Source organism: Diaporthe amygdali, assembly GCF_026229845.1.
Source record: "Diaporthe amygdali strain CAA958 chromosome Unknown NODE_3_length_2959817_cov_65_330692, whole genome shotgun sequence".
NCBI lineage: Eukaryota > Fungi > Ascomycota > Sordariomycetes > Diaporthales > Diaporthaceae > Diaporthe > Diaporthe amygdali.
The window spans coordinates 2,287,508-2,311,172 of record NW_026517023.1 but is presented as its reverse complement, the minus strand read 5'-3'; the positions used below and the strand labels follow the sequence as shown (position 1 = coordinate 2,311,172).

At 53.5% G+C, this 23,665-nt stretch overlaps 8 protein-coding genes across 8 annotated transcripts; 4 read left to right on the top strand and 4 right to left on the bottom strand.

The window, feature by feature from the left end:
- Positions 1–146: 146 nt before the first annotated feature.
- On the top strand, positions 147–996 carry J7T55_003111 (uncharacterized protein; the record flags this gene model as incomplete). The annotated part of the gene is made up of 4 exons (XM_053138255.1): positions 147–280; positions 340–538; positions 592–820; positions 893–996. 4 exons carry the CDS (start codon positions 147–149, stop codon positions 994–996), a joined length of 666 nt encoding a protein of 221 aa, XP_052998978.1.
- A 619-nt stretch (positions 997–1,615) lies between these two features.
- On the bottom strand, positions 1,616–2,968 carry J7T55_003110 (taurine catabolism dioxygenase; the record flags this gene model as incomplete). Its single annotated transcript, XM_053138254.1, has 3 exons — positions 1,616–1,779; positions 1,853–2,579; positions 2,657–2,968. The coding sequence occupies 3 exons, from the start codon at positions 2,966–2,968 to the stop codon at positions 1,616–1,618; spliced, it is 1,203 nt and encodes a 400-aa protein (XP_052998977.1).
- Positions 2,969–4,333: 1,365 nt separating this feature from the next.
- On the bottom strand, positions 4,334–7,785 carry J7T55_003109 (kinesin motor domain-containing protein; the record flags this gene model as incomplete). Its single annotated transcript, XM_053138253.1, has 4 exons — positions 4,334–7,376; positions 7,446–7,565; positions 7,636–7,675; positions 7,743–7,785. The coding sequence occupies 4 exons, from the start codon at positions 7,783–7,785 to the stop codon at positions 4,334–4,336; spliced, it is 3,246 nt and encodes a 1,081-aa protein (XP_052998976.1).
- Positions 7,786–9,122: 1,337 nt separating this feature from the next.
- Positions 9,123–10,313, bottom strand: J7T55_003108 (uncharacterized protein; the record flags this gene model as incomplete). The annotated part of the gene is made up of 5 exons (XM_053138252.1): positions 9,123–9,247; positions 9,317–9,322; positions 9,437–9,461; positions 9,522–9,978; positions 10,030–10,313. The coding sequence occupies 5 exons, from the start codon at positions 10,311–10,313 to the stop codon at positions 9,123–9,125; spliced, it is 897 nt and encodes a 298-aa protein (XP_052998975.1).
- A 3,183-nt stretch (positions 10,314–13,496) lies between these two features.
- On the top strand, positions 13,497–14,423 carry J7T55_003107 (uncharacterized protein; the record flags this gene model as incomplete). Its single annotated transcript, XM_053138251.1, has 1 exon — positions 13,497–14,423. One exon carries the CDS (start codon positions 13,497–13,499, stop codon positions 14,421–14,423), a length of 927 nt encoding a protein of 308 aa, XP_052998974.1.
- A 799-nt stretch (positions 14,424–15,222) lies between these two features.
- J7T55_003106 (uncharacterized protein) lies at positions 15,223–17,464 on the bottom strand (the record flags this gene model as incomplete). Its single annotated transcript, XM_053138250.1, has 2 exons — positions 15,223–16,519; positions 16,587–17,464. The coding sequence occupies 2 exons, from the start codon at positions 17,462–17,464 to the stop codon at positions 15,223–15,225; spliced, it is 2,175 nt and encodes a 724-aa protein (XP_052998973.1).
- A 1,256-nt stretch (positions 17,465–18,720) lies between these two features.
- On the top strand, positions 18,721–19,942 carry J7T55_003105 (uncharacterized protein; the record flags this gene model as incomplete). The annotated part of the gene is made up of 4 exons (XM_053138249.1): positions 18,721–18,787; positions 18,851–18,949; positions 19,013–19,395; positions 19,454–19,942. 4 exons carry the CDS (start codon positions 18,721–18,723, stop codon positions 19,940–19,942), a joined length of 1,038 nt encoding a protein of 345 aa, XP_052998972.1.
- A 1,515-nt stretch (positions 19,943–21,457) lies between these two features.
- Positions 21,458–23,643, top strand: J7T55_003104 (uncharacterized protein; the record flags this gene model as incomplete). The annotated part of the gene is made up of 4 exons (XM_053138248.1): positions 21,458–21,653; positions 21,823–23,236; positions 23,311–23,425; positions 23,587–23,643. The coding sequence occupies 4 exons, from the start codon at positions 21,458–21,460 to the stop codon at positions 23,641–23,643; spliced, it is 1,782 nt and encodes a 593-aa protein (XP_052998971.1).
- Positions 23,644–23,665: the final 22 nt, after the last annotated feature.

Here is a 23,665-nt window from a genome sequence, read left to right as displayed (position 1 = left end):
TACCATTTCAAAATTCTTTTGCTTTCACTATTTAGACCACACCTGGGCCTCCAAAACAACTTTGAAACCACACATATGAATCAGAAGTTTATTCTGGACACTCCCACGCAATTGGATCTTCAAATTTCGAGAGATCCTCTGAATCCATGGACGTCATCGGTGGGAATAAGCAAGCACTGGGCGAGATTCTTTTCCCAAAGGTCTCAAGTCTGGAACCAGCCCTGGCAAGAAAAATCACGGACATGATCCTGGAGATGACACAAATAGATATCATTCGGCTGTAGGTTGCAAGCTCCTCACATGTTAGACTAGGTGGATACAGCTGACACGTGTACATAGCATTGGCGATGATGACGCGCTGCGAGCTCAGGTCCAGCGCTCAAAGGATGCAATTCTGCAGTCCTCCGTGGCGAAGAATGATGAGAATTGCGACTCGGACGATGAGCATATCTCCACTCCAACCAGCTCAGATGAGGAAAGAGAGAATGCCGCTGCTGAACTCTCTTTCTTGATGACCACACAGAACACACAAGCTGAGGTAGGCATAATTCTCTACTATCCGCCTACAGCAAGATCTGACAACAGTAACAGGGCGAGGATGAGCCACGAAGCGGCCTTGAAAGCAATATTCCGTTTCTTTCGTCTGTCACGACAGGTTCTCAGGATCGCCATGCGACGACTCATGCGGAGAGCTCCCGAGATGAAGCTGGACTGGCTGAAAGTATTCGCACCCCTGCCGACCCGGACACCATGGAGGAGGTCGTAGCGAGCTCCACGATGCTCTCAAGAGACGGAACATCCATCGGGTCCGCCCGAGGCTGTAAGTCCTGCAACCCGCTGATTTCCCCACTGAACGCTTCGGCCGTGTTGGCATTCGCTCACACGAGTGTAGCATCGCAGCAAGCGAGGGCGAGAGTGGCCCGAAGCAGGCTTGAGCCAGTCGGCGCATCAGAGCACCCGCTGGCCGGAGACGACGCCATCGGCCGTGGTCACTAAATCGCTAAGCTGGAAGCGCAGTCCTCTCCGGCATTGCCGCCACATCCGCTCTTGTAGTCATTTCGTCGGCCATTCCGTGGCAGCCTCAGGATCAGACGCTACCAAGACACCTGTTCCCTCTACATATTGAGCCGGACTTGTGGCTCTTTTGCACATGGCCAGCCACCTCGAATCATCAGCAAGTCTTACGGCCTTTCATCTTGTCCTTCCGGTCGAGGGTACCGTTGAAGTCTAAAAGCTTTATGGTCAAGTCAATTGGTCTTTCAATTTCCTTGGTGAGACTTAGAACAAGTATGCTCGGCAGAAGCTCTTTGAAATTGCGCTGCAATTTACCATCAACAGGCTACAGTTCCGTCGTCGGATGGAGGCCTTCTCATTAACACTGTTGTCCACCATGCCGACCATTCGGAATCACGTGCTAGGAACCGAAAACAATGAGATAATAAGAACGATGAAACGGATTCATTCAACATCAGTGCACGTAAAGGAACATGAGATTGGTCGCCTAGGCCTATCACAGCCTGAGATCTATCCGAACTTGGGTGGTATTTTTAATTAGACTTTTGTTGTAAGCCAGCCGCTTTCTTTTTTTAACAGAATTTAAATTGCTCATGTGTGCCTACTCGGCATCTAGAGGGCAAATCGGAGGCTTGTTGTTGACCTGGATACCGCCACGCTTCTTCTCGTCACTGTCGTGGAAGGGCAGCGCCCATCCGCCCTCAGACTCAGGCGTAGCAAGCCACAGCCGCAGCAAGTGACGGCGAGGGTGTGGTGGGGGGAAGTCTGTAGTTTAAATTGTCAGCTAGAATGTCCCAGTGTGATAGGCGATAAGCCCTGATGGTGAGAAACAACATACCTGTGTAAGCCGTCCGGGCATGCAGGAGGTGAGCATCGCTGACGAACTGGATGTCGCCGACCTCGAGGACCATGTGCAGCGCGAGGCGCTGGCACGTCTCCTCGAGGATGGTGAGGGCCCTCCACTGGGCCTCGCTCAGGGGCGGGATGACGCCCTTGTCGGAGAAGCGCGTCAGGGACTTGACGAAGTAGGGGTCCCACTTGCAGTAGACGCGGCCCTTGCCGCGGGGCTCGAGGTAGAAGACGCTGGTGCGGATCCACTCCTCCTCGCCGTCGCTGACCTCGCCCTTGCGGTCGAAGTACCACACGGGCTGCGCCAGCAGCTCCGCCACGTCCGGGTGCTCGGCCTGCAGCGTGTTCCACACGTTGTGGATGGACACGATGTCGCTCTCGCCGCCCTCCTGCGCCCGGTTCACGCACAGCAGGCCCACGATGTCGCCCGGGTCCGCGTGGAAGAACTGCCGCGCCGTCGTGCGGTAGATGCGCACCCGGTCGATCTGCGTCGGGTCGTCGCCCACGTCCTTGACGTGGCCCAGCACGTGGCCGCGCCCGTTCTGTGAGATGAAGTAGCCGATGTAGGTGCCCAGGCCCATGTATGCGACAGCGTTCTTGTGTGCGCCCCACTCGCCGGCCGGGAAGCGCTTGAACAGGATGAAGCCCTTGCCATTGAGGAGATCCTCCCGGAGAGCCTGGAGGACCTTGCCTAGTTTAGGGAGCGGGAAGTTTTCCTAGTGCCATTTTGTCAGCTCATGTGGACACAAGCCGCCTTAGTCGGCTCAATTGGGTTGGAATAGTCAAGGCATACTTTGGTGATACCTGTCAAAGGGGTACCGGACGCGATGAATTGGTCGGCGGTGTCACTGAGCTCTTGGACCTCATCGTCCGTGAAGGGGTGGATCCATTTCTCTGGGTTGTTGACGTAGTCTTCCCTCCGCCACAGGGTTGGGCCAGTAATCTCCTTGGGGAACTCGGAGTATGGCTTCAGTTGGTCGTAGATAGGAGGATGCTGACCTGACGTCCTGATGCCGTCTGGGAAGATGTCTCTTGGGGCATCATCGTTCTTGGACCGGATGGCCGCGGTGTTGACGGGCTCGTCAATGAGTGCTCCTGGCGCCATGTTGAAAGACTAGTCTCTGAATCTGAACCAAGATACTACAGTACTTGCTCTTTTCCCCACAGTCAATGGAGGCTTGAGGCTCTTTTACACATCCACCTCCAAAAGGGGACAAGGCATGAGGTGGGCGCCCCAATTGCTCTTATACTGGCAGCGATATTGCGAGTGCGGGGTCTCCCACACTCGAGGGTCCTCTTAGCATGTCTCAATGGTCAATGACGTGACAGGTCTTGTCCACAATGAGTTTTCCGCTGGATCTGCAACTCTGCGCCCGGGTGCTGCGCTGGGTGTCGCTGATGATTGACGAGATCCGAACTACCGATGGCGTGCTCGGTTCCGTATCGCCGCGTCTCGGCGCGACCACCCATTGCACAATGTCCTCTCCCACACCCCGAGCTGGGCGGGGACAGCCGGGATTGAAATTTGAACCCATGGTCGTATGATGATCTCTGATCCACGTGGGTATTGGTCGATGGCCTCGTTGTTGTTTCGAGCTCATTGCGATGACGAAGAGCCCCTGAGGACTGCGATGTCGCTGGTCGAGGTGGGTGCAGTATGCTGTGAGGAGGAGAGACCTGGGGAAAAATCGTCATCAGGAGAGGAGAGAAAGTCAGGGATAGACCAGTCAGGGCAAATTTGCTGTGTGGCACACTCGCGCGCGCAACACAACTTGTTGTTTGCCCCATCTTCTGGTTGCGAACAACAGGCATCCGGTTTGAAGGATCGCCGTGACGGCCTGTGCGACACGGAGCCGTGAGCTGCAGCTGGTCCCGTCCTTGGCCGGTGCTCATCGGAGCTGCCCGGCAGCCGCCCAGTCACCCTAACTCCTATGGTCGGCTCGAGAGAGTTAACATCACCATCACGCTTGTTGAGGTCCAGCCAATGAAGATGTGAATAGTGGTAACTATCATGATTATGGAACTTGGTCATCCTAATCATATGTATACACGCCGGAAGTGCTGCTCTAGCTTTCCAGAGTGGGCGGACGGGCTAGCCCAACATGCAAAGCAGCACGAAACCCATCAAGTACAAATACAATTGCAGCCTATAATTCGCCAGCTGGACATGCCTGCGAGAAGGCACACGCCGAAAGCAGACCAACAACGCCATGCGATCCAAAATCACCCATTACACACTGAGTGATGGCAAGAGGCAGCAGAGCCCTTCTTGCTCGAGAAACAATCAAATCCTGACGACCTTGACAGCTCAATCTCTTTGTTACATGTCCAGATCGAACCAGCGGCATCAATCCCCCGATGGAGGTTTGACTACTTTGTCGCCGTCGAGAGACCTTCGCCACGACGATCGTCTCTCCGGCAACCGCCTCTCAGGCGAAAGCGAGGGGTAGGCTCTCCGGCGCTGATGATCCTATCGCCACACTACACTCGGTCGCTTCGACGTCCCCGCTCCGCCTGGCATGCCAGCAGCGCTGCCGATGGTAATCCTCCTAGCCTTACTATCGAGCCTCGCCTGCGCCGCTGCCGACGATTTGGCCGCAACCCCTCTCGGACTGACCATCCCCTCCAGCCTCATGCTGCCGCCCATGTTCATTCGTCTGGCCTGGCCAGCGGTGAAGGCGCGAGCTGCTCCTCCATTAGCGGGAGGTGAGGCGGCGCAGCTGATCGGAGGACTTCTTCGACGCTCGGAGGTTGCGGTACCCGCTCCAAACCCCTCACCGGATCCGCTTCGTCGTCTTCGGTCTCGGGAGATCCCATTTGTGGATGAGGCAAGCGGTCCGGAGTACGAGGAGGAGACCCGATGAAGAGAGCGTCGCCTGCTGTCGATGCCGCTACCTGAGGAACCGACGCTAGAGACACGCTTCGCGTTGGCGCTCGCAGTGCTCCCCATCGAGGATAGGCGGTCTCTTCTCTTGGCGAGGTGAAGAGCGGTTCGGAGCTTTGTCGGATCGATCGTTTTCGTGGTCGACTCGGCGTCACTGTTCGAAGCGGCAGGCGAGAAGGAGGCGTTGGCGAAATTCGCAGCGGGAGGGCTATTTTCATCCAACGGTGTGAGTCTGGGTGGCTTTGGACTTGACCGCAAGGATCCAGTAGATCGTGGAGAAGAAAGGTGGTTACCCGTTCTGTCCACATCAAGGGCTCGTAATGGAGAAATCCTGTCTGACGCACCGGCTAAATTCAGTCGCATTGAGGGAGGTGCCGAGAGCGGTGACCCGTCGTCCTGAGATGGTTGAGATTTGGACAAGAAACCTGCCTGGAACCTGCTGGGTTTGGCCAAGGAAAGACTGGCGGTCTTGGGCACCACCAGTGAGGGGCTCGAGTCCGATCCGGAGTCGCCTGCACTTTGAAGGTATGACGGCATTGCTGGCCGGGGAGGCACAGCCGCATCTGGAGAAGCCTCCCTGTGTTGTGGGATGGGACTCGGGTCGAATTTCTTGGGCGTCTTGTCATAGTCCGCGAGCGTGCCTGAAGTCTCTTCGTCCCGCCACCGCAGGACCCGCTTTGGGGTTGACTTCTTTTTCACAGGTGTAAAGGAAACTCCTTTCTTTGCATTCACTGCCTTCCGGCGACGGGGGGATTTCAAAGGGGAACCATGCTCGCGGATGGGCGTGGGCGGGGCACCTGCGAGCGCCGGTGCGGGAATGGGCTTGATATGGATGCTGGATCCTTTCTTTCTCTTGGGCGTTCCTCGCTTGGAGGGCGGGAACATCTCAGCAGGCATCACAGAGCCGTCAGGCTTGATGACTTGAGATGCCGCAGAGTAGCCCGTCTCAAGCATGCCTTTGATGATGTCTTTCGCGCGTGCGACAGCATCTTCCTCCTCCATCGCCACAAGCTCGGTCAGACAGGACAACATCTCAAACTGAGCGGTCAGAAGCGACTGTATGGTCGCAGCATCGGCTCCTTTTTCCTGCTCCAATACTTGTTGGTTTGCCTCCCGCATGAGCTGTGCCTTGAGGAGATCGGCTTCACGAGCCAGACCTGCTGCTTCACCGCAGTCTGCTATGCCGTCGCCTGATGGAAGTTGGACAATACTGTGCTGCAAAGCAGAGTCGATGGCCCGTTCCCAGTTCGAGCGTTCCAATTTCTGATGGAGATGTTGCCGACTTGACTCTAACTCTACCAGGATGCCCTGTGCGGTCTTGCGCATCGCCTCCAGGTTCGGTGGCATACCCTCATCTTCCCGCTTATCACAAATGGTATCGAAAGCAGCGATCCAGGCGGAAAGCATACCAATTCGTCGCTCAAAAAGCTTCAGATGCTTCATCGTGTTGATTTTCTCTTGCCTCTCGGCTGACGAGTTCTCATACGCTGTTCGGATGCGCAGGACGCCCTCCCGGTAGACCTGTTGCCTCTTCTCAACATTCTTCTTGAATTTGGCGAAGGATGTGGCTTCTGCAGTCTTTTTCTCCGCCTGCAGTTGCTTGATCTGCTCCATTTGCTCATCAATCTTGACAAGGAAATCCTTGACGTGGCGATTAACGTTAAACACATTTCGGGTGACCTTGGTTTGGATGTTTTTGGCTCGATTGGCGTATCGCAGAGTGTTCTGAGTCTCGTCAAAGTGTTCGCTGGAGGGGCTCACACACACTATCATGACGGTCTTGCAGTTGCCACCGAGCGAGAACTTGAGCAGCCTGGTGAGCTTGCTGTTCCGGTAAGGAACATGATTCTTCTTCTTGGGATCACAAAGGGCGTTGATACAGCTGCCCAGAGCGAGCAAGGACTTGTTGATGTTGGCTCCTTCCATCAATCGTTCTCCCCTATTCTTTGTGGCACTGGCTCGTTCGCTGCCAGCAAGGTCGATTATGCTCAGGGTTGCCATCGTATGTGGCTCATTGACGGAAGCGTTGCGGTCTTTTTGTGCCACGTTGATCTGCAGCACAGCATGAGAACGCGATGACGTCTCGTTGGCTGCTGTCGGAGACACTGTTCGGTATTCGTTTCCCTGGACGATCATGTCCATAACTTCCTGGACATCCTTGGGATGGTGCGTTGTCAGCCCGGACACCGTAACGGCTTGATTCGAATCTTCTCGGAGCATGAGTCCCTGCTTGCTGCCCCCTGGAACCAACAAGTCGCGGATTGTCTCATTGTATATCTCCAGGTATGACAAAGTTATTTCGGCAGCCTTCTCCTCGCTCCGGTCGGCAATTTTCTCGAACAATTCTTGCATGGTCATGAAGATGATGCCGGGCTGTGCAGCCGTGCCAGTAATTGTATGTGTCTTTCCGCACCCTGTCGCTCCGTATGCAAAAACTGTGGCGTTGTATCCGTCCAAAACGCTATCCAGCAGGCTCTTTGTGGTTGCTTCGTAGACTTCGGCTTGGGTGACATTTTCGTCGAAGACTCGGTCGAAGGCAAAGACTTGGTCCTTGACCCTCTTCCCTGAGGCGGGCACGACAGATCGGGAGAACTTCTGGATAGGGTTGTCTTCGGGAGGATCGAAGACGCTGTCGTAGCCAATGATCAGTCGAGGAGGCCAGGATAGGGTTCAGAACAGCCAAGGGGAGGAGGCTTACAGGCATCGGTGGTCAACTACTTTGACGATGTTTCGAATGCCTCGCTGATGCAGCTTAGGGGTTGGCGCCGCGGCCAGCGAGCCGTCGCCCAGGAAGAGTGTGCCATCATCATTTCTCACTCTTCGAAGTGTTAGTTGGGGTTCGTGTGTGTAGCAGATAGTAAGGTGTTGCTCGAAGAGGGCGGACGTACAATTGGGCGGCTTCTCTAATAGTGAAAGGACGCACTCGAACTGCATGCAAAAGTCAGAGGTCACGGCGTTGAGGTGACGATGGCGACAGCAGCGATTAAACACGAACCTGAGACGGTGATTGAAGATGCTCCCGGATCAAGCGCAGACATCTCGATTGGAGTGATCTTTCATGAATGGCTGGAATGCTTGCTTGTCCCGCACGAGGCTTAATGTTCGTTTTCGACTCGACCCGGTCTGGCTTCGAAGAATGGGATGGGATAGGATCAGCAGCGAGAGACAATAAGGGGGGCCGACCAAGAGGCGGTCGAGCACACTGAGGGCAACAGAGGAAAAACAAAAATAGGAGAGCTGGGTGCCTTCGAGGTGAGGCAAGGCTGGTGTTGAGTATGAACAAACAAATGTTGCAGTACAGGAAGCTAATGAAGAAGAGGAAAGAAAGCAGCTGGACTGGAGCGTTGTTGTTGACAGCGACCGAGTGGGCAAGCCAGCTGTCGGCAAGTACAGTACAGTTTACCTGGGGGTTAGTGACGTCGAGGTCGGCGTATAAGCTGTCGGGTTGAGCTTGACCTTTGTCGAGCTCAAGCATCCACGCAGTCCCGTACATGCAGGTAGGTGCATTCTGCCTTTTCAAGGGGGCCGTGCCTGCCTGCCTGCCACTGCCAGTTGGCCCCGTCAATATTTTGGAATCCACGGGCACGGGTGGGTCGTCGTTTCCCCACCAACGGCTTTAATGCCGAGCCCGTGCAGCTCGCTTAATTGGCCAACCACGTCGTCGTGCGGGCAGTACGTACCAATACCATAGCAAGCAGTTGCCCACGTTGTACCGAACCAGACGTGGCCCCCTGGAATTATCATGAAATTGATTGAAGTTTGTTCTAAATTACAGATGTACTGGATATTGGCTGCTACCGCGTTGTTCTTGTCGCCCACCTGCACGGAGCATCTGGTGTTTGTTCTTGGAGGGCCTTTACGCCCTGCCAGATCTCAACCAGGATTCCCACGGTAACATCATGCCTGTCCTCCTGGGTACAATCCTGCAAGTCGGCCAAGGCACATCCACTCTTCGGAAATATACAACGCAAGCATCTTAGATCAGGAGAACATATGATGCCCATTTGAGTGTGTGGTAAATTGTATTACTTTCGAGGATGTTTTGCCACAGGTGAACAGTAAATCTCAAAACAGCAACAATCTCTGAACTTTCTCTGCATCAAGTTGCTCCTCCATACAAGACTGTGTGATTCAGGTTGTCAGCCAGAACGAAGCTACTGCAAAAACATTAACGTGCCACATCAAGTTCAATGCTTGGAGACTTCATGGTCTTCATGCTATAAGATGCGGATGGTATTTACGTTTGAGACCAGTCTCCAGCTCAAGCATTGAGATGAACAGGTCTGAGATTCTGCTGCTTTCAGCAGCTAATGTATGTACAACAATTGCCTCCACCTTGTCCATGCAGCGACACGTGGTCAGGCTGATCGCGGGCTTAGAACCCATAACGGCTCTTCAAGTTACGCCACCAGTCACGCATCATCCACCCGTCGAAATCTGTGATAAGGGTGGCAGAACCAGCCAGCATGATGAAGTTGGTCACTCCAGTTGGGGTCCAGTCTTTGGAAAAGTGTTAGTATGAGGTCTGGCTCAGGGACAAAGACAAAAAAAAACAGATATAGCGCTTACCGTAGACTATGTGCAGCGAAGAGTAAGACATTGGGATTAGTAAACCGCCTTTCAACATTCGGGACAGGGATTCAGGCAGAACAGTCTCAATGAGATTTTGGGTTGAGGAAGGGGACTTACAGTCATCGAGAGCATAGGTGTGGCCCTATTTGATCATTAACGGACGAGACAACTACAAGAGAAAGAATAATGGGCGGGTTCTCACCATCTCATGCAAGAGTATATGGATGTTCGCTGTGCCGAGAGCACCCATGAAGTACTCACGGCCGATACGCTGACCCCAGTCACCACCAGCACCACCCGAGAAGCCATCAGTGAGCCAGAGTGAGACATCGTAGTGACGTGAAGCACCGCCAGGGCAGGATCCGTAGTTGTTGTCCTGGTGGAAGAATCGGCCGCACGCGGGATTGCACTCCGGGGCGCCTGCACTGTCAAGGTTGGTGTAGACGTCGATGCCCGACGTTGAGCCCTGAAGCAGGTTCTTGTCTTTGACTGCCCAGCCGACGACTTTGACTGGGACGCTGCTGTACGGGAATTTGTCGAAGCCGATGAGCCACTGCATCCACTTGTCGTGCTGAGCCTGGAGTACAGTGGCAATCTGGTTTCTTTGGGCCTCTGTCACCGCGGTACCGGACTCCCATCGAACGCAGTAGTTGACTTGCCTAAATGTCACAGTCAATGGCGCTCTCGGTAGACAGAAAACCTTTTCTTACCCCTTGTTAGCAATCAGCTGATCGTAACCATAATTCTTGAATCCAAGCGGGTTGCTGTAAGTAGACATCTCATGGTCCCACACTTGCTTCAGAGGCGTGACCAGGTTCGACGGTGGGTTCCACGTTGTTTGGCGCTTGGCAAGACGTTCTTCCATCTTAGAACGAACATGGAGATCATTCACATTATCCCAGATGGAAGCGTCAGAGTCAGATAGGCTGCTGTTGTGGGCACTGGCATAGCCAGCAGCCAGAATGGTGGACGAAACGAGAGTAGACAGACGCATCTTCGCTAGCTACTCAATTAGTAGAGTCAGTCTTGATGAAGATCCTGGCCAGTCCAGAGAATCTCCCAAGTGGTAGGAGAATAGCAGATCCCTCTCACTTATAGAAACGTATGCGGCAATGCCATGGCTTCAATTCAGTGCTCTCAAGTAATCGAACACAAGATTCAGCCAGTCAGGTTACATCATTAGATGGATATTGAAGACTTTATTGCCAAGGCAGTACGTTTCCACCAGTCATTGAATGTTGTTTCGAGTCCCACAGCCATACTGTAGTATATCTTCGAATTGTTCCGGTTCAGAGCCCCGTTTTTAAGGGATCTTGGAAACATGTCTCTATCTGGCATTGAGCATCAGTGACATCGCCGTCTTAATTGGGTCCGTTAAGATTGAAAAAGGCAGGTATGGAAGTCGGTATCGGAATGGAAGGTCCCTTAATACCTGTTCGAGGACATCAGTTCCAGAAAAGCAATTTAAGAGACGTTGTGGTGGACTTGGCAGGAGGAGTAGAGGTCTTGGTAAGGACGCTTGCATGCTGGAGTCCTGAACATAATTGGCTCTGCTGTTTCGAAACAAGCACGGCTCCTCCATTGACAACAAAGTCCTCTACGATTGGGAATGATTCAAGGTGGGGAACACCTTGTATGTTAACGTGTAGCGTGACACTGCTAATTTCAAGCCCCCAACGCCAGACAGGACATGCCGAGCTAAGCCATTTGTGTGGACTCGGAGAATTTGGTTCAGATATAAGCATAGAAATAAGAATATTCTGCGGTGAGATCTTGGTTTCATTCCCGTGCGATATGTTTCTGACAGTATTCCTGCCTCCCATAGGATGGTGGTGCACATGCAACAGCATCTCGAATTGTTTAGACCACATGGGCGTCTTGGGATGCGAACATACAACAGTCCTTGTAACAGCCCAGAGCAGCACGCGCGGAAAGCTTTGTGATTCGACCCCAACACACCAACACGGGCAATCTCCTAACATTATTGCTCCAATGAAGATCTTTTACATAGAAACAACACTGCTCACAGCCAGATCGGGATAACATCCCTCTCATGAGAAGAATGATGCTCTCTAAGAAGGAAAGAGGCTTGAGAGTTGCAAGGATGAGGCGTGGCGAATGTAACAATCCATCAGCGGCAAGTCTGCCAAATGTGCACAACGCAGTGATCACTTGACCAACCGTTGAAGTCGGTTGCACTATCTGCTCTACATAAACATGCAAGTGATCCAAAAAGGGTTTTTCACACCTCAGACCATTCCTGTTCCAGTATCAATGTGGAAAACATTACTCTTGCTGCGCGCGACCTTCCTCTGTCGAACGGATTTCGAGAGGAGCACGAGGGTTTGACCCTTGAATCAGACCCGATCCCCTCCTCAAGTGGGGGGCAGCTCTCACTCCTCGGCCCTTCGACCTACGGGACCAGTTGACTTCGAATGAGAAGGCGACTGGATGGCCAACTCGAATTCACCACGAGCTGAGCGATCATTTGGGTCTTTTTTCAGTACTCAATGACCGACGGTCAAGGACAGATTACATATACTATTGGGACGACACCGCCACACATTGTTGCGGAAAACTCTGTGGCTTAATACCTTCCTTCTCCAGCAGGTTATTCAACAGGAACGTACCCACAGGAGGTTATTTCACGGGAGGTTATCCCACAGCAGGTTATCCCACAGTAGGTTATCCCACAGTAGGTTATCCCACAGTAGGTTATCCCACAGTAGGTTATCCCACAGTAGGTTATCCCATGCCAGGTTATCCCACAGGAGGTTATCCCGCAGGAGGTTATCGGGGAATGATCCTATCAGAGAATATCTTAGAGTTTATTTTTTTTCCATTACCCCCTCCCATTCCTTTCTTCTTTTCTTCTTCCTGCTTATTCCACGTAAATACTGTGGCCGCAAAGCGGACACCCGAGCTTGAAATCAGAGTCCGAGCGGCTCGCATGCCACATTCTGTCTCTGGTCATGGACAGGACGGGGTGGCCCGTGGTTGGCTGTGTAACCGACTGCCTAGAGGCACCTGCAGCGCAATTAGCCTCCTTGAGGGCTAGCTTGCAACATGTACTGCACGGAATCGATCTTTTACCGGTACATACATGTCGGTACTTCTTATCATCGATGCATCGCATGCACACTCAAAACCAACCGGTCGGGTCAAGGTCTGCTTCTCGCGACACTTGTGCGACGCCTCCAGTTACTTTAGCAGACGCACGTTCGGGTTCCAGCAGCCCAGGACTCGACCAGACTGCTTCCATCCTCATTCAAATTGGCTTTAGGCAGTGAGCAGGCAGTGAATGGTCACCGCCTTAGAGTGAGAACAATAAGGATCGAAGTGGGCCGCTAATGTTAGCCAGCAAAGTCAGCCGTAGTGCCCAGCGAAGGCACCCTGGCAGCTCTAGTGGCACGACACCTGGACTCCGAGTACCATCGACGTTGCTGGGAGATTGGAAGTCATCAGCCTCCTCCTCCTTCATGCGACACAAGCCTCAGCTGGCTGTGTCAATTGGTCACACAGAGACAAGCGCTCGCCTACGTGTCTCTCAGCCCATCCCTTTTGCGCGCAGAATGGCGCAGGCACGGCGACCGACTGCTCAAGTTGAGAGCGCCGGCAACTTTCAAAGTTTATTTCCGAGCGGCCGCTGCCCCACTGCTGCGAGGATAGTCACGTCTGTTACTCGGCATTTTCCACATCCAGGCAGTAATCACCAGCCAGTGCTGGTGTTCCGGGGCGAGCTCTGATACTCAAAGGATTCGGGCCCCTGCATGTGCGCTCAGGAGCATGGCAGCGTATGTACTGTGATGACTGGTGAGATCTATCTGATCCCTTGGGGACCAGACCATTCTTCTCTTTGGCTTGTGGAACAGAGTTGTTCGACAAGGTGATCTCGTCTTTTCACTCGAAGTTTTCGCACCTGTTTCCACTTCTTCCTGCCCGGGCTCCATCGCGACGTCTCTCGTTCAGATTTGGTAGCATCAACCACGGCGATCAGGCAACGCCGGTGAGGCACCAACTTATTATTCGATTTTGCGATCCATAGAAGATCTGCGCTGTGCAGTCCTCAGGGCCCTGAAAAAAGTCTTTGGGTCGCGTTCTCGCCCGCTTCTTTTCTCTCCCTTGGGCCGCCTACCGGAATCCTCAGTGTCCCAAAGTGGCACTGATATTCGCCATCATGACAACAACAACATCGACATACTCGTCCCCAATACAGTCCAGCTTCCCTCTGGACGCCCTTACGACAACGTTCACAGCGCCGGCGAGCTGTAGCGGCGTTTATTCCTCCGCAGGTATCGCTATCATCGATGATGACCTGGCCTGCCTCCCCCAGGGCTTCACATCGCTCTCAACAAATTATTTCTCGCCCGGAATAGCTTGTCCTGCGGGTTACGTAACGGCATGTAGCGACAACGCAGGCGTAAGCTCCATCACAACGGTGACATGCTGCCCGTACCGAGGCGACATCACGTTGGGGTGTGTTACGCCGAGCACGCTGGAAGACGTGTGGAAAACTTTATTTTGCACTTGGATAGCCCCTGAGGCAGGGACTACGGTCAAGGTCACGCAGTCCGCGGACGGCACGACCTCAACGGCCGCAGTCAGTATGGAGAGTCCCGGCGGCATCAACGCACTTGGAGTTAGGATGGTCTACCAGAGCTCCGACATGACGACCGCAGCGGACAAGACGAACGGGGGCTCGGGGACGTCCACGGCGACTTCCAGCGGAGCGACGAGCACAACGGATTCAGGCTCGGGGAGCAGCGCTGGCCTCTCCACCGGCGTGACCATTGCCATCGCCGTGATTATCCCCGTAGTTGCTATCGCTGTCGCAGCGGCATTGTTCTTCTGGATACGCAAGCGGAAGCAAGCGCAGCGAGCACAGCCGAGCGAAGGGGCAGGTACATCGTACGACTACAGCAAAAACGGATACAGCGCCGTGGCTGCGGGAGGTGGCTTCCACGACCCGAAATCAAGCCCGGCGCCACCATCAGAGGTATCTGGAGTGGGCGCATATGGGGTGAGGAATCAGCAGCAGGAGCTGGTGGAGCTGGGACACCAGCAACCGCCGGTAGAATTGCCTGCTGAACACCAATATCGGTAGGGCGGCCGTGTTAGAGGAAGCAAGTAAAGGTGGCCCCCAATTTAGGGAGGGGAACAATTTTGTCGACAAGCATATTGTACATATTTATACTAATACGGGCGACACTTCTGTTGTCATTGTCAGGCTCCAGGACCAGAAGCGCCATGAGCGATTTCACATAAATTGTTGGAACAATACCGCCACATCGTCAAACATAGCAACACATCATAGCAGAGACCACTGTGGCTTCCCGTGAATTATACAACAGAAAAGTATCATACAATTAAGCCAGGGAAGGTTATCCCAGGGAAGGCTTTCCCACAGGAGGTTATCTCACAAGAGGTTTTCCAAGGAAAGCTATCCTAAGGGAGGTTGTCCTAATGGAGTCTATCCCAAAGGAGGCTGCCTAACGAAGGCTATCTCAAGGGAGATTATCCCACGAAAGGCTGTCCCAAGGGGTTTAAAACCAAAGAAGGCTATCCAAAGGAAGGCTGTCCTAAGAGATTATTCTATAGGTGGCTATCCAATAGCTCACCGTTTCTCTTTTATACATTTATCTGGAGAGATACTGTGATTGCGAAGCGGGCACCCGAGCTCAAGCTCATGCTTAGAAAGAGCGAATCTATTTGACCATATCTACATCAGTTCTGTCTTGAAGCGTCTCAAATCAGATGCTAAACGTGTATCTAGGCTACGTCGGCTACAACTGCGCCGCGTAGCATGCAAGGCTGTTGCACAGACCTCAGCCAGATCTTCTGGAAAACCTGTGGAGAAACATCCGCTTCCGTCCCGCCCACTTCGGAGCCGACCCATCAGCACCCTAGGCTGCGGAGTTCGGCGTCGTCGGCGGTCCCACCTGGCCCACGGCCTCCCTTACCACCTCCCGGAAGCTCTCTCCCAGCGCCTCCATGACAACACTGACGTCTGGCGCCTGAGGCACAGCACTATCTTCCTGTTTAGCGATGGCACCGGCGTCCCATCCTTCCTTCACGCCCTCGGGGCCAATCTTGCCCGAGACCTTCTCGCCTTTGACATCTCTGCCTCTTCGAACCGGGCCATGGGGGGTCGCGGGTGTGATGAGCGTGCTGTCGAGGAGTGATTCCCACCGCATCAGATATACGCCGGGCCCGGACATGTCATCCCCTTCCGAGCTGCCTCGCGGGGTGTTACGCTTGCTGCTGCCCTCCTTCTCGTCAACCTTGTTCGAACCATCATTCAATGCGTCGAGTATGCGTTGCATGCGCTGCATGGATAAGCTCGAGGCTTTCGAAAGGTACGCTGCGTGTGAGTCCAGGCCAGCTAGAACCGACTGCTGCGTCTCTGGCGGCAGCTGGGTGAATATCTCCTGCAGGGAGCCGCTCACTGCCCCCGCTGCACCTGGTCTCGCCCCGCCGCTGTTCGCTGCTTCCGTCTCCCCTGCATTTCTAAAATTGTGTACCGTCCCGTTGGCCCAGTTGCGGAACTTCTCCCGGACATCGGTGCAATTCTCGGCAAACTGGTGAAGGTATTTGTAGAGGAGGTGCCGATTCCGCCGCAGAAGGGCCACGTAGTCCTCCACCGACGGAGGTCTCGTCTGCACGGGTGTGTTCTTGCCGCTGCCAGATCCTAGATTCTTCCACTTGCCACCATCGCGGTTCTTTACCTGCTTCGGCTTGCTCGTCTCGATAAAGTCATTCAAAAAAGCCTCCAGTGATGTAACGTGCGGCCGGAGATCCAAGCTGCCGTGAAGACTTCTGATGAATGGCTCGTACGCAGACACTGCATCACGCATTACGGCCGTTAAGTAATCTGGGCTCGATTTACAGAACACATTGCTGATCTCATCTCGGTCTCGAACTGACAGTTGTGCCGAGTACCATTCTAGGCATTGCGTGTGCTGAGATTCGCTCATTGATGCTGTTAGTTTGGGGTCGGTCGATTCAAGGATCACTGCGATAATTGACTTCTGCTCCGCCAGGCTGGTCCGCCGAGCTTCCTCATGAGCCTCTCGTGGCAAGGCCATGTGCTCCCGCAGCGCAGCTAGCTGTTCCTTGCTTGGTTTGTCCTTGGAAGACTCGACCTTTTCGGCCTGCTTTCGGAAGTCGCTGGCGTCCCAAGATAGCACAAGGTTTATTATCCTGAAAACCTCCGGTCAGCACTCCCTTACTGACAAATGCCAATTCATATTCAATAAAAAGCCCATACCTTTGTAGCAGATTCATGCCGTCGTCAGCCTCTTTCGTCCATCCAATCCAGTTAGTCATCGCCGCAACGCTCATCTTGGCGAGGAATATACGCATCATGCCGTTGATCATCGTAGCCGCGTTCCCTATTCTCAGCGTCTGACGAACCATGGTATAAGGCACTAGTTTGTGCACATTTTCGATCAACTTAACCAGGTACTGCCCTTCTGCGGAGAGCACCAATATGTGGTGAAGCAGTGAGGCAATATGCAGTATCGCATAGTCTGCTGCCGCCTTCACTGCGGGCGAATGGGACTCAAAGTCCTCATTTTTGGCACAGTGGTCGAACAGCTCGTCGGCGAGATTCCCATGGACAAGCTCACGGACACACTCGTCCCATGCTCTGGCGAGCTCGGGTGCTCTAGCAGAGTCATACTGGGCCTTTTGCAGGTCGACCCTCTCACTGCCCTTCGCTATACCTCCCAGAAGGCCTCGCGTGATGGCTTCGTGAATCACGCATGCCAGGGTCGCCAGAGTCTTCCTAGTTCCCGGTGCACCCTTGTCATAGGATTCCGAGAGGTCCACGTCGGCCAGCCTGGTTAAGATGCCCTGGAATTTGGTGGGCCAGAAATCTGAAGGCAGGTCGCCTAGTCCGGGAACCGTGAGGATGCATCGGGTGAGGAGAAGTTGAAGCAAGGGGGACGCGGACTTGGGGTTGTAGGTTGGAGTGTTGGGCTGTGATGTGTCGTGGTTGAAGGGATAGCCGTAGTCTTTGACGGCGTGTGGGTATTTGAAATCCGCGGCTTCACGGTACGTCTCGTCGTGGGTGAGAATGTCGAGGAGGGCGTGAAGTTGTGCTGAATCCAGGGTCACAGCCGCTGGTGGTGGATCTGGAGCCATTTTTGGGCTTGGAAACGTGTCGTGAAATCCGATGAAGGTGCAGGAATCAGAATCGAAGAGTGTGTTCCCATGAGCTGCAGATTGGGGTTGAAGCACAAACAGACAGGCAGTAGAGACTGTCTCGTTCTTATAAAGGTGTGAAACAACGGCCCTCCCACGTACTGTCACTAGAAACAAGTGACTCTTGATTCTGATTGTGTGGAGAAGCGTCCTGTCGCTGACAGTGAGTGACGCAAGTAAATGCTCAAGCAGCCTGCATGAGAATGTGTGAAGCCCAATGTGTCCAAACTAGAATACGAGACGAGCGAATTGGCAACATCAAAGAAGAAATAGAGTGATGTCTGTCAACTGAGCCACTGTGTTGCAACGAGATATCAGATGTTAGATGCGACCCATGTTGTAGTCAGACTTGGAGTCGTGGCAGGCCAAGGCAGATCTGAAGGGCGGTTCGGCGCACTAGATATCAGACGGGCGCGAGTCAAATAGGGGACTGGAGGACCGGAGCACTGGACTGCAGTTGTCTGTGGCGTGGCGATCTTGTGAATAGCATGTGCATGCACCCTAGGTCGTTTCTGGTTGAACCGAGATTCGACCAGATCAGCGAAGAGAAAGCGTCCGTATAGCTCTCAGAGCATCAAGCATCAAAAGCCAAGGATGTTACCCAAACAGGGAATTCTTTGCGTTCGATGCTGCAATGTCGTCGCCAGGCCTGTCCTCACTCGGCCGTTGAGTTTGAAGAAGACTCATGCGATTGGCACCGAGTTCGGATTCCAAAGATAGACCTGAAATGGAAGTATAGCTGATTAAATCGTTTGGGCTTGCAGCATGGTCAGATCCAGGACATCGTCAGAGTGAAGTCAAGTGCTGGTTTGCCCCCAGATGAGGCTGCATCCCAGGACAGCTAGCTCCAGGCCTCTTCTCTCCCACATCAATCAGCGAGCAGCATCAGGGGTCCTCCTCGGGGGGCGGATTCTCACGGTGACGTACCCACCCACCTCCCTTACGGTACCTGGGTACCTCAGAAGCCACTAATCTTCATTAGTACTAGCGCAGATCTGTCGCGTATCCTCCATAGGCAGGAGGCTGGACTTTTCGACGTCTTGAGCTTCGTTCATTTGTAGGCCACCTCGCCCAAGCTATCACTCAGCGACCATCACCGCCCGCCCGCCATCAATTCCGCCGGCGCGTTCCCTTCCGTGACGATCCCAAACTGTGGGAGCCCTCTGGATTCTGCATAGCTGTCTTTGTCGGACAAGATGGGCAAGAAGAAGCGCTCACACCCCAACATCGAGGAGCTCCTCGAGCGCCCGTGGTGCTATTACTGTGAGCTCATGCGACCCAATCGCGAGTGCGCTCTATGAGCGAAAGCCGACTGACCATTCCAAGGCGAGCGTGACTTCGAGGATCTGAAGCTCTTGATATCCCATCAGAAGGCGAAGCACTTCAAATGCGATCGTTGCGGTCGCAGGCTGAATACTGCAGGAGGTCGGTCATCCCAGTCCTCCGTCTGTGGTGTACCATTCAACGCTGACTTTCTTGGATCTCTAGGTCTCTCCGTCCACATGAATCAAGTCCACAAGGAGACACTCTCACACGTCGAAAATGCGCTTCCTAATCGCCAGGCTCTGGATGTTGAGATCTTCGGGATGGAAGGTGTGCCCGAGGAGGTTAGGGAGCAGCACAAACAAAGGATCCACCAGAACTATTGGGCAGCCCAGGACGAACGTTTCAAAGCGACAGGAAACCCTCCTCCCGGCCAAGAGCGACCATCCAAGAAGATCAAGGTTGAGACCCCGGAGGAGCTGAAGAAGAGGTTCGCAGATTTCCGCGCAAAGAAGGCAGCAGGAATACCAACGGGCACAAATGGCAACGCGAATCCCGCGCCTGCCAACGTTCAAAGTCCCGCACAGAGTGGCAGTCCAGGCACATTTGTAAGTAGAGGTTGCCAGTCGTACCAGAAACATCAGGATACTAACAACAATGTGCCAGAATTCGCCGTTCGCCCCTCCACAACCATACGCCCAACCTGGTTTCCCGAACTACCCGCCAACTGGCCCGCCCCCAGCTGCTGGCTTCCAACAATACCCTGCTTCCTCTCTTCCCGCCCGTCCACCAAGTCTGCCGACCGCACCAAACCTCCCCCAGCGACCAGGTTATCCGGCTGGGAATTATTATCCAGGCCAACCTGGCGCACCAGGCTTCCCTGCCGCTGGTGGCGCATCAGCAGTGGATGAGCTCGTGGCCAACGCGAGGCAAGGCGATGATATCGATCAGCTCATCCGCATGGCCGAAGCTGGCATCAAGCCAGCCAAGACACCAACGGACGGCGCGCCAAGTGCCCCGCCTCCGGCTGATGGCGGAGAAAAGAAGTCGAAGAAAGAGAAGGGGCGGATGGTGTATGCCGATACAGATTTCAGTCCTGAGGAAAGGATGGCGATGCTGCCCAAGTACGCTTGGACGCCTGCTACAGCAGCGTAGTATGTGTCCATGGATTGGGCGAGAGCGTGGCAATACTGCACAAGTTAGCTTGGACGCCTGCCACGCTTGCTTCGTATGTATTCATAGAGAGGGTAAAGCGGCTGAAATTGGGGCACGAATCCCTCCAATTCGGAATGAGAGTGGGATTTGTTGCGAGTGGGATTATTGCATCTTCTGGGCATTGGGGGATCTTGGGCGTCGATGCCAGGGTGTACTGGAAAATGGCGAGGTGGTTTCTCAATTTCTACTCGGTTCTGCCGACCTCGAGGCTATCCCGACCCGTGCCTCTGGCGGGCGTCATGTCTGCTTAGCCAAATCATTAATTGAATCACGTCCCTATGACTTAGCAATGTCTCAGCCTGAGAAGTTGGATTGCCCCCTAGAGAGACCTAAAATGCCTCCTGCGACGTTGATTCTCGGCATTATGAAGAGCTGCTTTAATGCTGGGGCGAGGGTCCAAGATAAGATCCATAGGACTGTCTTCCAATATGCGATGTAGGAGGCTGCCCTTTGGTACCACATCCGTAGCATACTGCTCTTGCGCAGCCCTTTGACGCATTCCTGTTGAGCGCGACATGTGCGACCCAGCAAAATAACCAGCCAACCACAAATCCATTATACCGACGTCCTCACACACTATAGATTTACAAACAACATATGCACAGTGGGTTTTGAATTTAGACTCAATTTGCAGAGAAAGTACTGCTGCAATACGCCCAACCGTATACAGAAGCTCGCCAACTTATTCTCTTGTTGTCGTTTCGGTTTTCCAGCCGAGTACATGTAATAATGAAATGAATCTAGCTATTCCCATAATTCATACATGCGCAAGAAACTCTCTGTGAGCAGGTGAGATTATATAATTCTAATCCCGCATGTGGATCCGTCCCGCGATACCACCGCAGAGGATTCACAACCATGACATGCCTCGCTCAAGCTCACCTTACGGCCTGATTTATCGGGCAAGGGCTTGTCCTAATCGAATGTTCGATGCATAATGACCCATTCTTTTTCTTTACGTCACCGATCTCTCGGACTTGTGGGGAATCTTTGCTTATAGTCTTCCAATGCCGGATCATTGGGTGCAGCTTGCTGACAGCTTCTCGTAATGATGTTCATGTCAGCCTGAAGGATGAAAGAACACACCACGTGCAGACTAGTCTCCCTACAGTTTCTAAGATTGATTACGTGTGAATCGCCCGTCTGTATTGGCTTTGCGTTTGAACTACCGGAGTTGACTACGGACTTTGCTCCAACCCGGGTCCGAGAGGGGAAAACTTACAACGACCCACGTACGTGACCTAGTCACAAAGGCTCGCCTTGTGCATGCGGAATTCGCGGAACGAATGTGCGCCGATGAAGCCCCCGTCGGGAATAGCGACATCGAATCAGAGTTAGCGAAGCCGCGATGGTATATCTACACGACATCTTCGCATAATCAATGCAGTCTATCGGATCCATCGCTAGGAGCAGCCACAAGAGCCAGGCTTCTCACAACAACAAATGCCAGCAAATATGACTGTTAACACGAGTTCATCTTCTTCTACTGCCTTGGAGCAGATCCTCTTCCTGGAAACGACTTCCTCCTTCCCACCAAAGCTCCCATCGCATATCCTTCGGCACTTTCCAAACAAACTCGACCGTGCTCAAGCCGGGCACATCCGCCATTTCCACAATCTTGCGACTCAGTTAGACGGAGAATGGCACCACAGTAAGCAATATTCAGACATTTATTCCGCGTTGAGACACATGTCATGTGCATGAACCGACTCACTGCTTGTCGAAGAAACCTTTGCGTGGCTTTGAGAGACTCGCCGTGGAGAAGTGACGGTTGGTCCAATCTTCGTCGTTGAACCTCGAGCTGACACCAAACGTTGTAGTGGGCGGCGCCGATCCCGGCCAGGAGTTCTTCGACGCCTACCGATACCAGATCGCAACGATGACTTATGCGGCCGGACTGGCGCATTACCATCGCCTTCCGGCCCTACGCTCTGTCTTCCGAAGCCTGTTTGAACAGCTCATCCACAAGATGATGCGCCGGGACGTCTGGGGGTACTGGTATTTGACCAGTCAGTCCGGGAAGTTCGTAGATCCGGACATCACAGAGTTGCGGAAGCCGTGGCCCGACCCCGTGTGCAGGGAAAATATCATGTATTCAGGCCACTTGCTGCTTATGGTCAGCCTGTACGCGATGCTCTTCGACGACGACAAGTATGACGAGCCCGGCGCGCTCACGTTTGACTGGAACCCAATTTTCTTCGGGATGGGTCCGGAGAAGTTCCCATATAGCCGCACCACCCTGCAGCAGACAATAGTAAAGGAGATGGAGAAGACGGGCTGGATGGGCGTGTGTTGCGAGCCGAACTGCGTATTCATAATATGCAACCAGTTTCCCATCATCGCGATCAGGTACAACGACGTGCGGAATGGCACAGACATCGTGTCTGACGTGCTGGAGAAATACCAAGCTGCGTGGAAGTCCAAGAATGGTGGATTCATTGCCCCCGATCCGTCAGGGGAAGAGAACTTCACCTTCTACTGGCAGATCAAACAGGACTCCATGATCAACCTCGGTGGTATATCTGGCAATGCATGGGCTAGTGCGTTTATGAATTCTTGGAACTCCGAGTACGTCCACACATGGTATCCCAAGCTGGTAAAGGGCTTTCTCACGTGGCATTCTGACGGGCGCGTCAACCTGAACAACATACTCGTTGCCAGTGAGATCCGAGCTTTGCTAAAGAACGGAGAAGAGGAGCTGGACGAGCGCAGCTCGACCGTTTCGCAGGAGACCTTCGCCAGAGCAGCCTCGAAAGTCCAGAAGGGCCTGGAAGGAGGGAAACTCCAGACGCCTATGGGGCCATCTAATTCCTCTATCACTTTCGGCCATACGGTACAATGGGTCTCTGAGGTGGCGCCGCTACCGGCAGAAGGTGAAAGGGATGTTGTGACGGGCTTACTAAAGCATGCAGACACCTACTTGGACCCAACTTGGGAGAAAGGTGGGCTCTTCTACCCTAGAAAAGAAGGGGGTTTGCAAGATGACAAAGGCAACTGGGTTGCCATGGATGTCTATACTGGCAACGCCGCCATTGCGTACGGTCGTCTGAACGTCAGGGATGGGCAGAGGAAGATGTGGGAGAAGCCTTGGATCAGGGACGGACATCATGCCACATACCCCCATGTCGAAGGAGTGGAACTGTCCAGTGGAGTGGACTTCCTTCGTGGTGAGTGGAACGAAGACGTGGGAGCATTCATTGTGACGATGAGGACTTGGGATGGTGGTAAAAGCAGGTACGTATCTCGCTCACTTTTAGGCGCCCGATCGGATCGATGTTACAATGAACTACTGCTGACAGTGCATGCAGAGTCGACTTGAAGATCAAGAACCTCCCAGCTGGAATCTACGGGCTGTACCAATCAGAGCAACTTGTTCAGGTCAAGCAGGTGAAGGTCGGAGAGGTATTTGACGTGATTGATGAAGTAGGTGCTGATGAAGTTGATGTTGTGCTTGTCCGGCAACAGTCTTAGACGTTCTCATGGCCGGCTTGGCTTCTATGGATCCCAAGATTTATCAAAAGACGATGATTGAATCATGTTTGCACGGATGGTCTGAGTATGTAATTTGAGAAACACATGACCAGTCGGCTTTTCTGTACGAACCGGACTACATCTGCGAAGATGCCACACCTGAATCGTGATAGTTCATACCAGCGGCGTGGC